Source organism: Sylvia atricapilla, chromosome 9 (assembly GCF_009819655.1).
Source record: "Sylvia atricapilla isolate bSylAtr1 chromosome 9, bSylAtr1.pri, whole genome shotgun sequence".
NCBI lineage: Eukaryota > Metazoa > Chordata > Aves > Passeriformes > Sylviidae > Sylvia > Sylvia atricapilla.
The window spans coordinates 21,779,488-21,790,328 of NC_089148.1; the positions used below are offsets into that span (position 1 = coordinate 21,779,488).

The 10,841-nt window shown below is 42.3% G+C and overlaps 1 protein-coding gene across 1 annotated transcript; it reads right to left on the reverse strand.

The window, feature by feature from the left end:
• Positions 1 to 3,671: 3,671 nt before the first annotated feature.
• On the reverse strand, positions 3,672 to 9,269 carry F3 (coagulation factor III, tissue factor). Its single transcript, XM_066325239.1, has 6 exons — positions 9,209 to 9,269; positions 8,178 to 8,292; positions 5,960 to 6,144; positions 5,385 to 5,566; positions 5,112 to 5,271; positions 3,672 to 4,223 (listed from the first exon to the last, which is right to left on the reverse strand). The coding sequence occupies exons 1-6, from the start codon at positions 9,267 to 9,269 to the stop codon at positions 4,075 to 4,077; spliced, it is 852 nt and encodes a 283-aa protein (XP_066181336.1). The 3' UTR covers positions 3,672 to 4,074.
• Positions 9,270 to 10,841: the final 1,572 nt, after the last annotated feature.

Consider the following 10,841-nt stretch of genomic DNA (forward strand, 5'->3'; position numbering starts at 1 on the left):
AGATTTTCAGCTGACCAATTCCTGCTTCTGTCTTGTCCAGCAGGTTGTTCTTTTCCTGTCATTGTCAAACATGACCATCAAGACAAACATAGACTATAGAAAGCATGGTTAGTTGTATGTGGATAAATTCTGTGTACTTAGAACATGATTCAATTGAATCTTGGGTCTGATAATGTGTATTACAAGGTTCTGAAATTGTAGCAGTTGCTACTAACCTGCAAAATAATCTGCCTAACAAAACTGAACTGAGAGGGTAATCTATCACAGCTGTTTATTCTCACTTCAGGCAGAAACTCTTTGTTCTGAGTTGCCACATAACTAGTGATCCAAGTTAAGCTCATAATCACGTTCTTATCATTACATGCCTCTCAGCAGCAGCTTTCTCACACTGGAAAGCTGAGTCTGCTAGAAATAGCTAAGCTGTTTGCTGCCATGTCCATCATACACTTATGAAATCCTCTACAGTTGTTCATTTTAAGTAATGGCAGTAATTTTATTGTCTGTATTGCTGTTAGAGCTGACAGAAAAGTATCAGCCTTTATTTGCTGAAGAAGTTTTAAAGCAGGCTGGTTACAGTGTGCAGTGTTACACGCTCACTTTTACAAGGAGAGGACACAAACATTGTGTGAAGGATCTATGCAAATGTATTTATCCACTTGAAATAGTTGGATAGCTTTTTCAGGTGACAGGAAGCAAAGTGGAACAGAAATAGCATCAGTAGCAACATGCTTGCTTTACAGAAACTTGCTTAGAAGAGGAGCCAGGAAACCTAGGTGCATAGAAAAAGCCTCTTTCTCATGTCCATTCCCTGTGTGTCTGGCTACATCTTAAATCCATACAGTGCTGAAATGGCCACATCAGTGGGCCTAGTCTTTCTTCCTAGGGACAGCACTTTTATTGGTGTAACAACTTCTGCGCAACCCAATACTCTGAGAAAGTCTCTGCATAAAACATTTTGCGTGGGATCAGCCCAAGGGACAGAACTTACAGAAGTTTGCAATTAAAAAGCTCTCTTCTCAACTGTCTCCACAAACAGAAAAAACCTCTTCAAAATAGGATCTGTGAGCCCCGTGACTCTGGTTACTCAGCATTGTTGGATGATAACATACTGCAGCTAGGAAACAGAAGTGCTTCAGTCTTCCAGAGCTCATGTAGTCAGGGGTCTCTCTCTTTTGCCATTTAAGTCACTTGTTTGCATTTCTGTGGGTGTTTCTTCTCCCCTCCTTCCCTCCCCCCATATTCAGAACAAACCAAGAATCTCTTTAAGTAATGAAGTATAATTTATAGCATAATTCTGTATAGTTTATGACAAGCAACTGCATGGTCTAGTTTAATGAATGCTATGCTGTAATTACAGGCTTTTCCTATTATCTCTTCCCTTTTGTGAGTCTGGCACTGAATGAAGCTAAGGAAACAGAGTGCCTCGGGGAAAGGAAGTAATGATGACAACTTTGGAATGTTTTGAAATTGACTCCCACAAGCTCTCATTGCTGTTGTAAGATTCCTTCTCCATACAAGGCTTATGCATCAGCAGAAAATGCATTAAGCATTTATTGCTCAACATGAGGTAAACAGGGTTTTAGGGGGGAAATTCTGGTGTTTTTCTTCCCTCTGTTAAAACAGGAATTAAAGACCCAAGAAATTCCACCCCCCAAACTGCACTTACACTTCCCAGGAGTCTTAACTCATACACAGATGGCAACTACAGCACAGCAGGGATGAAAAATACAAAATACAATTCTGTAAAAATGTTTAGATTGGGATATTAGTTTTGTAGGGTCTTCCTTCTCAGGAATACAAATGAGTACCTTCTTTTAAGGCATTGTAAGGTGTTGAGATCCACAGCCAATTAGTTCCAACTACAAGATTTTTTTTTTCCCTTGAGTTTTTGTGTTTTGTGTGTGCTGACCATCATCATTAGGAGTTCTCATCTCTGGACAGGCCCTATAATGCCTTGAATGAACATCAGTACCACAAGCACAAGTACAGGCAGCACTGTGGGAGTGGAAGGAGAAGCTGTGAATGCAAACCCTGACTAATTGCTCATGTAAGTGGACAGCAGAAACGTGACACAGGAGTCTTCAAAACCTCCAGTTTGTGAACTGTGGCTTCTAGTTTTATCCCTGCAGGTGCCCTGGTAGTCTGCTCTACACACTTGTTAGATTGTGGCAGCTTGCCTACGCTGCCTAAAATAAGCTTCCTAAATGTATATTTAATTTGGTTCTGGAATGAATACTGTACACTGTTTTGAAAAGGAAAAGAAAGACTTTTGTTTCCAGTCACCTTTATTTCACTAGAAAAGTATAAATTACCATCATAAATACAGATAACACCAGTATAAAAATTAGATTCTCATTTATAAAATAAATACTAAAAGTCAAAGCAACAGGTATCTCCAAATCCCATCACCAAGATGATTTGAATCTATACCACAGAAACCATTCATCAGCTGTTTAATTAAAAAAGATGTTCAGAATGCAGTAAACACTGCAGCATATTCAGTGCTTGCTGAAGTGAGTTACTACTGAGTCAAAGCCTGCAAAGTATTTGTTCTCACACTTACTTGGAACTATCAGACTCCTCTGTCTGTGTAACTCTAGGTGTAGTGTAATTGGATATACTTTCCAGATAAATAGTAAGTACCTGCTTCAATAGTGTTTCTTATAAGTTGCCAGTGGAGTAGTTTCAGTTTGTTTACCTTTGTCTACATCCAATGATAAACAGTCCAAGTTAATTTTATCCAAGAAGTGCAGAAATAATAGTAGCAATTTTGTCACATCTGATCTAACAGATCGTTTCACCAGTTAATATTGTTAAAAGGCAGATTAATACAGGGTTTGTTTCACAGAAACAAAAAAATGTTCCTTTTTAGTTAGGTAAAGAACACCTATTTTTCAAAAGTAGTGTTTTTTCCCCCTCACAAGTACCATAAATCTGGCTCAATAAGGCCATACTGATCAAGTTAAAAGTACCTCTAGTTCAGAATCCTGTTTGACAGGACAATAGAAGGGGCTGGGGAACAATCTAGAAGCAATCTCTCTGCCAAGAGACCGTGGCAGTTTAGAGACTGGCAATCACCAGCCCTAGGAAGTTCTACAGGGGAAGTGCTGGGTTTGGCACCTGGGATGGGGCGACCCTGGATGTACAGACAGACTGAGGAATGAGAGTGCCAGGGACGGGACCTGGGGGTCCTGGCCAAGGGAAAGCTGAACGTGAGGCAGCCCTGGCAGCCAGGAGGGCCAAGTGTGTCCTGGGGGGCCCCAGGCCCAGCTGGGCAGGGGGGATTGTCCCCTCTGCTCTGCCCTGGGGCGGCCTCACCTCCAGGGCTGGGGGCACTTGGGGTGCTGCAGTATCAATCTGACACTGAGCTGTTAGAGAGGGTCCAAAGGAGGTAACAAGGATGGGGAAGGGTCTGGAAGGGAAAAGCTCAATGAGGAGTGGCTGAGGTCACTTGGTCTGTTCAGCCTGGAGAAAAGGAGACTGAGGGGAGACATTGTGGTCTTCAACAACCTCACCAAAGGAAGCAGAGAGGCAGGTGGCAATCTCTTCACTCTCATGACCAGTGACAGGACTTAAAAAAACAGCAGAAAGCTGAGACAGGGAAGGTTTTGGTTGGGTATCAGGGAAAAGGTTTTCACCCAGAGGTGTTCAGGCACTGGAACAAGCTCCCCAGGGCAGTGTTCACAGCACCTGACTGACAGAGTTCAAGACGTGTCTGGACAATGCTCTCAGGCACAGGGTGTGACTCTTGGGGATGGTGCTGTGCTGGGCCAGGACTTAGGCTTGATGATCCTGATGAGTCCCCTCCAACTCAGAACATTCTGTAATTCTATGATTGTAAGAGATCACCAGAATGCTCTTCCAGCCTGTGGCCACTAATGACACAGGGCTTCCTGATATCTGGATTTTTCGTCTGTACTGTCTAGTGGATTTTTTTAATCCACATAAAGTTTCAGCTTCAGAATTCCTGTTTCAGAGAGCCTAAAAGGCTTCAACCAGTTATCCAATTTAGTTTTTTTGTTGTTGGTTTTTTTTTGCTTTGGTACTGCCTCTAGTGTCTGCAATACTTTTTCCTTAGACACCATTAAGCAGCTCCTTTTCTCTCACAGCTCTTGCGTTCCTTGCTTTCTTGCGTTTACACAGAACCACTGGAAGGACAACGGCAAGAGTGATGACTGCAACTGCTATCACTGCTAGGATGATAAAGACTTCTGTTCCATATTCTGTAGGGGAGAAAAAAAATCCAAGAATCAGAACCTACAATGCCACAGTGCTACAAAATCTTAGCACTCATTCCACTGAATGAAAAAATGCTTTCTATATTTTACAGTCTCACAGAAGTGGAGTCACCACTTCAGTGTGAACTGAATAAATTTAAACATGAATTTGTTGAACTGAAATAAACAAATTGAACAACAACAATAAGAAAGCTAATCTGAGTTCATTTGCCACTTTAGAAGAGCTTTTCTAGAGTGCAAATATTCTTCCCCAGGGAAAACAAAGGCACAGTACAGCAATTTCAGTAATATTGATGACTTTATATTGAAGAAAGTGTTATCCAAATGGCTAGTCTGAAATGGCTGGCTGATTCACCTACACTTTCTAACTTATTTACCAGTAAACGAGTCAATCTGCCAGCCTCTGACCTTGGAACAGGAAAGAAAGTCTTATTCTCATCATCTGCTTTTGGTGTAACTAAAGGTCAGTTCATACTACAAGTAAATGGATATGCAGGTTTCCAGCACTTCTGTGTTTCAGAGCTAATCCTTCAAGCACTTACTATGGCACCTGCTATTGGAAGGATCTGAGGAAAACAATCGGAAAGAAAAATGAAGCTGAAGGCTAATGATGAGATCTGGAACCTCAGGCAGAAGTCATCAACTCAGACAATTTAAATAAAACAGTTGGGCAAAACCCTAAAACCAGCTCCAACTAACTAAAGAGGGTGGACTTTTACTTAAAGGGAGTTCTTCCTATGAGTTTCCACGTTCCAACTTTGTATTATAGCTTACACACTAAATAGTTTATTTCACAGCAGGCATCACAATTTAAAGATGTGGGGTTTTTGTTAGAATATTAAAGGTGAGTGACAAGCATCACCTGATACTCACCATCTAAAATACTCCTTCCTACACTGGTACAGAGCACCATGCTTTCTTGGCCATTACGGTTTTCTCTGTGGGAGGGAATGATTCCCTGGACATAGAAACAGTAGTTCTTTCCACTGTCAACACTTACTTCAAAATTATGGCTTTTTGTTGTTACATCTTTCTGTAAAGGAAAAAAAAATATTTCAAGTGTCAGCTCTTAAGGTAGCACAGAAATTGTGTAACTATACAGAATGTCACAACTATTACTGAACAAAAACTAGAGTTAGACCTTACCTTTCCAGAACTTTGATCTTTCCAGTAATAGAGTTTGAATTCCAGGTCATGCTGGAAAATATCTTGAATACTTTGAAAGCTTCCATTAGGAAGTATATATGGTGTAAGTGGATCTTTGAACACGACATTCAGTTTGGAACCTTTTTGTGAATAATCCTTTATCTCTGGTTTTCCAATAACAGCTAAACAAAGATTTTTAGAATTAAAAAACTGACATCATCTATATTTGACATGTTCTTTTTCCTTCCCCCTTCCATTACCTTCCCTCCTCAAATCTATTACATATTTACAAAGCCAGTGAAAGACTAGATTGTAAACAGGTATCTTCACCTAGTACATAATATTAACTAAATGGTATACTCAGTGCAGTGAGAAACAAATGGTAACTAAGATCTTGCACCCTCCCCTACAACAGGGAAAGCTTTATGCATGAATAGCTTCTTCTCATATATCAGCAGGGCCACTGTAAGAATTTATAGAAAAAACCTTTAAGCTCAATCTAAACCTTGTTTAAATCAACGGAAGTAATCTCGAAAAGAAATTTATAGTAAGATTTAATTAGCAATCCTACTTACTCTGACTATAAGGCGTAAATTTTTCAGAGACTGCATAAGGTGGCTCTTCAAAGTCATCCATCTCCACAGGCTTTACAGACAGTATGTGTGCAGTATAGGTCTCCTTTACATTCCTGAGCACATCAGTGACATCACACTCTGTTTCTGATGTCAGTATGCATTTTCTCTTTACATCAGATGTCTGTCTGAAAAGAGCAAGAAGTGTCAACATTTCTGAACCGGACATATATATATATTATATTTAGATTTGTTGAAAAAATTTTCCTCTCAAACTGTATAGATTTCCCTCATAGATTTCCCAGTAGAACAGTATTGCAGGTCTGAGGCTAAAAGAAGAGAAAGCCTCAAAAGCCACTATCCTGTACAGGTGTATTTCACAATTCAAAGCAGAATCAAGTAAAGCAAGTATGATCGATATTAATTACAGAAATATGCTATAGGACACATATATGAATTAAAAATTCAATCTTTTACATGAATCTAATAGAAACCATAACTAGTTCTTATTTTGCATTTTTCTGCAGTTGCAGAATGTATTTTAAAAAATACAAGATGCATAAATCACTTCAAAGGTGTAATCCTTGATGCATTTGAAAACCATTGCCTTAAGAAACATCAGTCATTATAGGAGGCTCTATTGACACTGTTTAATGTGACAACAATGTCTCCATGTAGGTGTAATTTGCTTTTGCATCTATGCAAATGCCACTAAGAACCAGACAGCAACAAGTTTCAATGCAGAATTACAATTTAAAAAGATTGACAAAAAGCATGACCCATGATGCACTTCTCTTCCTTTTTAAATGATAGAAAGCAGGTCATTTACTTGCGAGACAGCAATGAGACTATGAAAAAAGTGTTATTTTCTCATTTTAGTTCCTCACAAGAAGAGAAAAAAATCCAGATTACATCTTACTCCTTCACTTCTTTTCCTTCTATTGCTGGTGACTTAAGGAGAACTAAAATTGTGTGATCGCAGCCAGAAGAGCAAGTGCTGACTTTGAATATTAACAAATAGATTTCCCTCAAAGTAGATCCAAGTTTCATTTTTTAGAGTCACCTGAATTCCCTTCTCACTTCATCAGATTTCTTTTGTCACAGAGGGACAGTGCCACAAGGGATGCACTGAAAAGGCACAGAGGTTTGACCTTTGCGATGACACAAATGTAAACAAGAAAGCCAACATTTAATCCCACTTCCTCCAGAACAGCAACTTCAGTCAAAAGAGGTGCCTCTGCTGCAGAACTACACCTGATTCTATACTGAATCTTGGGCAAACAGATTTCAATTTTTTGCAAGCAAAATGTCTAGAATGCAGATCTCCAAATGCAAAAAATTAATAAAATTTATTCTGCTAAGCGTCTGCTTTTAATTGCATTCATCTAATCACTCTCTAATCATAAAGAATGAAAAAGCACATTAAGCCATTACACTGGTATTTCACCTGTTAGTCATGAGAGAACATTCATTTTTATCCCACTTTTAGAGAGTTGGGACTACAATACCACTTTTTCATTAACATGTAGGAAGTTTGATGATGTGTTTCCCCTTTAGGGCATGTTTAATAATGCTCTCTGTATTAAAATGAGAGCTAAAACCAGCACAGATTTATTACTGAATTTCATGGAAAGTTTTGTGCAGTTCTGAAAGAGGCATTAGGCATTTCACATAAGCTGGTTATGTTTTATGTCCACAATATTTCACATCTTACATAAAACATGGTATCAGGGGAAGTCTTGAGAGAGGTTGATGAACAAAGGTAATTTTTAGTATTACCCGGCAAGACAAAATTATTAATTACTGTGATTCACCAATTAGAATAAAATGCAGACTCGTTTATTAGACACCTCCCAAGACTGAAGACACAAGTCCAGACACCTTCAAAGACATAAAAAGGTGAAGTTCTGTCTAATACGTGGCATGTCAGATTCCTTCAAAGTATCCTGGCTGGGTCTCTTGAGCAGCGCCAAACCCCGGAACTGAAATACTGATCTAAAGCTCATCTCTCCATTTCTGATGTGGGCAAAACCAGAAGTCTAAACCTGGTATTTTTATAGTTGGACGCTAAGAAGTATTAACACCTGGGTTGGCAATTTTCCTAAATCCTTATGTTTGGGCACTTTTCCTGTTACGTTCACTTTCAGAAATATTCAAATGCACTCTCTTTTCATTTGTTTCAATTGCCATTAATGAACATATCACGGTTATATCTACTTACCCATGTATTTCTACAGTATAGAAGTAGCCTGATGGTTTTGGTTGCCACTGTAGTATAGTTTTAAAATTGATTGAAGACCAAGTTATATTGACTGCTTTTGGTAGGTCTTCATTGCCTTTAAATACAAAAAAGAGTGCCATCAGTCATATAATATATTATTCCTGTTTCCCTGCAGTCGTTGTTCAGTTAAATAAAGCAATTGTCATTAATTGCAACTTGGAAACTTCTTCTTGGGGAAAAAGGCCTGCCCTTATGAAAGGGCTGCTCATCTTACTAAAGGAATGTGTCCTGGCAGAAGTGAAAAATGAGAAGAAAATAATTTTCTGTCTTGTAACTCCATAATCGATGAGTTAATTTGGAGTTCTGTTTAATCCAATTCCTTTTTCATCCAAGACCTCTGCAGAAGATACAAAAGCTTGAACACGCAATAGAACGTTCAAGCACTGAACAAATGAGGCATAGTTCAAAATCTTACCTAGTTGTATCTTCTGCAGGAAGCGTTAGCTCCTGGATTCCCATTTGCGTATTTTTAGAAAGATAAAGTCTTTTTAAAAATCAGTGGTTCCCCTACACACCTACAATATCTGAGGGGCCACCCTGGGATGCGCTCGTGTCCCCCTCAGGCAGATGGAAGCCAGCCACAGCTGCTCGGGGAAACGCCTGGGACGAAGCCGGAGGGAAAAGCCCCTGGCAGCGCTCTGAAAACCCCTCACCGTTCACCTTCTCTATCTCCGACAAGCTCGCAGCTGGCAACGAGGGGAGGAAATCTTGCGACTTCTCCGCGACTGCCGCCCCCCGAGGCCGCCCCCGCCCCGCGGCCCGTGAGGAGCCGCAGCAGCGCCCAGCCCCCGGCGGCGGAGCGCCGCTGACCCGCCGCGGCCCGACGGCCACTGTCGCTGTCCCCGCGCCAGCACGGGCGGCTCTCCTCGGGCTCCCTCAGGGACACCCCGTCCTGGGCCTCCGAGGGCCCGATCCCCGGCGCCGATCGTGCCATCCCGCCCCGCCCGGCCGTCCCGCGGGCCGTCACTCACCGGCGGCCAGGCGCCACAGCAGCGCGCCGAGCAGCAGCGCCTGTCGCGGGGAGCGCAGCATCCTGGGCGCGGTGAGCGAGCCGCGGCGGCCGCCGGCGGCATATATGGAGCGGGGCAGCGCAGAGGCGGGACGGAGGCCTCGCCCGGGGCCGCCCAGCGGGGGCGAGGGGACGGAAGCGCTCGGGCCCCGCCGGGTTGAGCAAACACGGCGGGGGACCTTCGAGGAAAGGGAGGGGAGGGGCGCTGAGGGACTGGCGTGCCCGCGGGCTCCAGCCCCGCCGCCCTGTCCCCCGGGCCGAGCTGGACGGGAGGGCACACCTGGACGTCCATGCCCGTGTCCCCCTGCCTGTTCGGTGTCATCGGGCATTTGTACCACCTCTCCTCTTGGAATACTGGTGAAACCTGACATCACTGGATGGTCAATTCCATCGCTACAAACGTTTAGCTGGCTGTCGAGGGACACCTCAGCTCGGAAGTGGCTGCTCGGGGCAGCTGGTCATGCAGAAGTGATGTGGGTTAATTAACTTTGATCCCGTACATTCTGAAGGGCTAAGTATGTCAGTCCTTGCCTCAGCACACAGGACATTGGACATAACTGCTCAGCTAGATCGCGTCCTCGATCCCCTGGCACCGCGCGTAGTGAACCCAGGTCAAGGATCATCGGTCACACTAGACAGAAAGTAAGTTTCGGGTGTTGAGGGCTTAGTACTTCACCTCTCCTATAAACCAGGGGCTGGTAACCCTTTTCCTCCAAGGCCACACACTGGAAGGGTATGGCCTTTTCAGAGGAACAGGGTATCTGTTTCTGACAGAAGGTTTCCGAATCTCAGTGTTGTGCCCGGCTCCTGGGCTGTGTCCCCTGAGGCCGTTCCCCCGGCGGGGTTGCGGCTCGGTGTAATCATACTCAAGCTCTAGAGGGAGCTGTGCCCGCAGGAGCTCGGGGCTCTGCCGCAGGGAGGTGAGAAACACATCGTGCAGTAGAACCTGTGTTCAGGTCCAGGGGAACATACGCATTTACATACAGTCTTAGACTGACTCTTCTTTTTATTTTGATGCTGACTTGGTACAACGTGCGTGGAACATATAGGTAAGAGAAGAAGAGTAATGGGGTAGTTCCATATTTAATTACCTTTAATTTTCATGATTGACACATACTTGTCTGCAAGCAATCAGTTCTCTCTCATAACGAAAAATAAATGCATATGGAACAAACTACAATATCTATTCAACCATAGTTTGCATCTGAATTCATATGTTCAAAGGCACACACCTAAATCCTTGATTTTTAAGTTATTGACATACCTTCATTAGAATCCAGCCATAGACTTTTTCGTTTTCAACCTTTGTTTTTGATCAAATTTCAGCACTGTCTGTATGTAGCTGTATGCCAACATTACATCAGACAAAAATATTGCATGCTTTTGACTTGGAGTAGAATACAGATCTTGTGTGTCCAACTTTTCAAGATGGTGACCTTTTAAGATCAGAGTTGATTTTCAAAGGACTTAAGGAAGAGAAATAGTACTCATATGTTTAAAGAAAGAGATGCTTATATAAAACTTTAAAATCACCTTTAGGCTTTAATTCCACCTAATTTCATGTAGTTCAGCCACAAAAGATGGAAGGTGAGTCA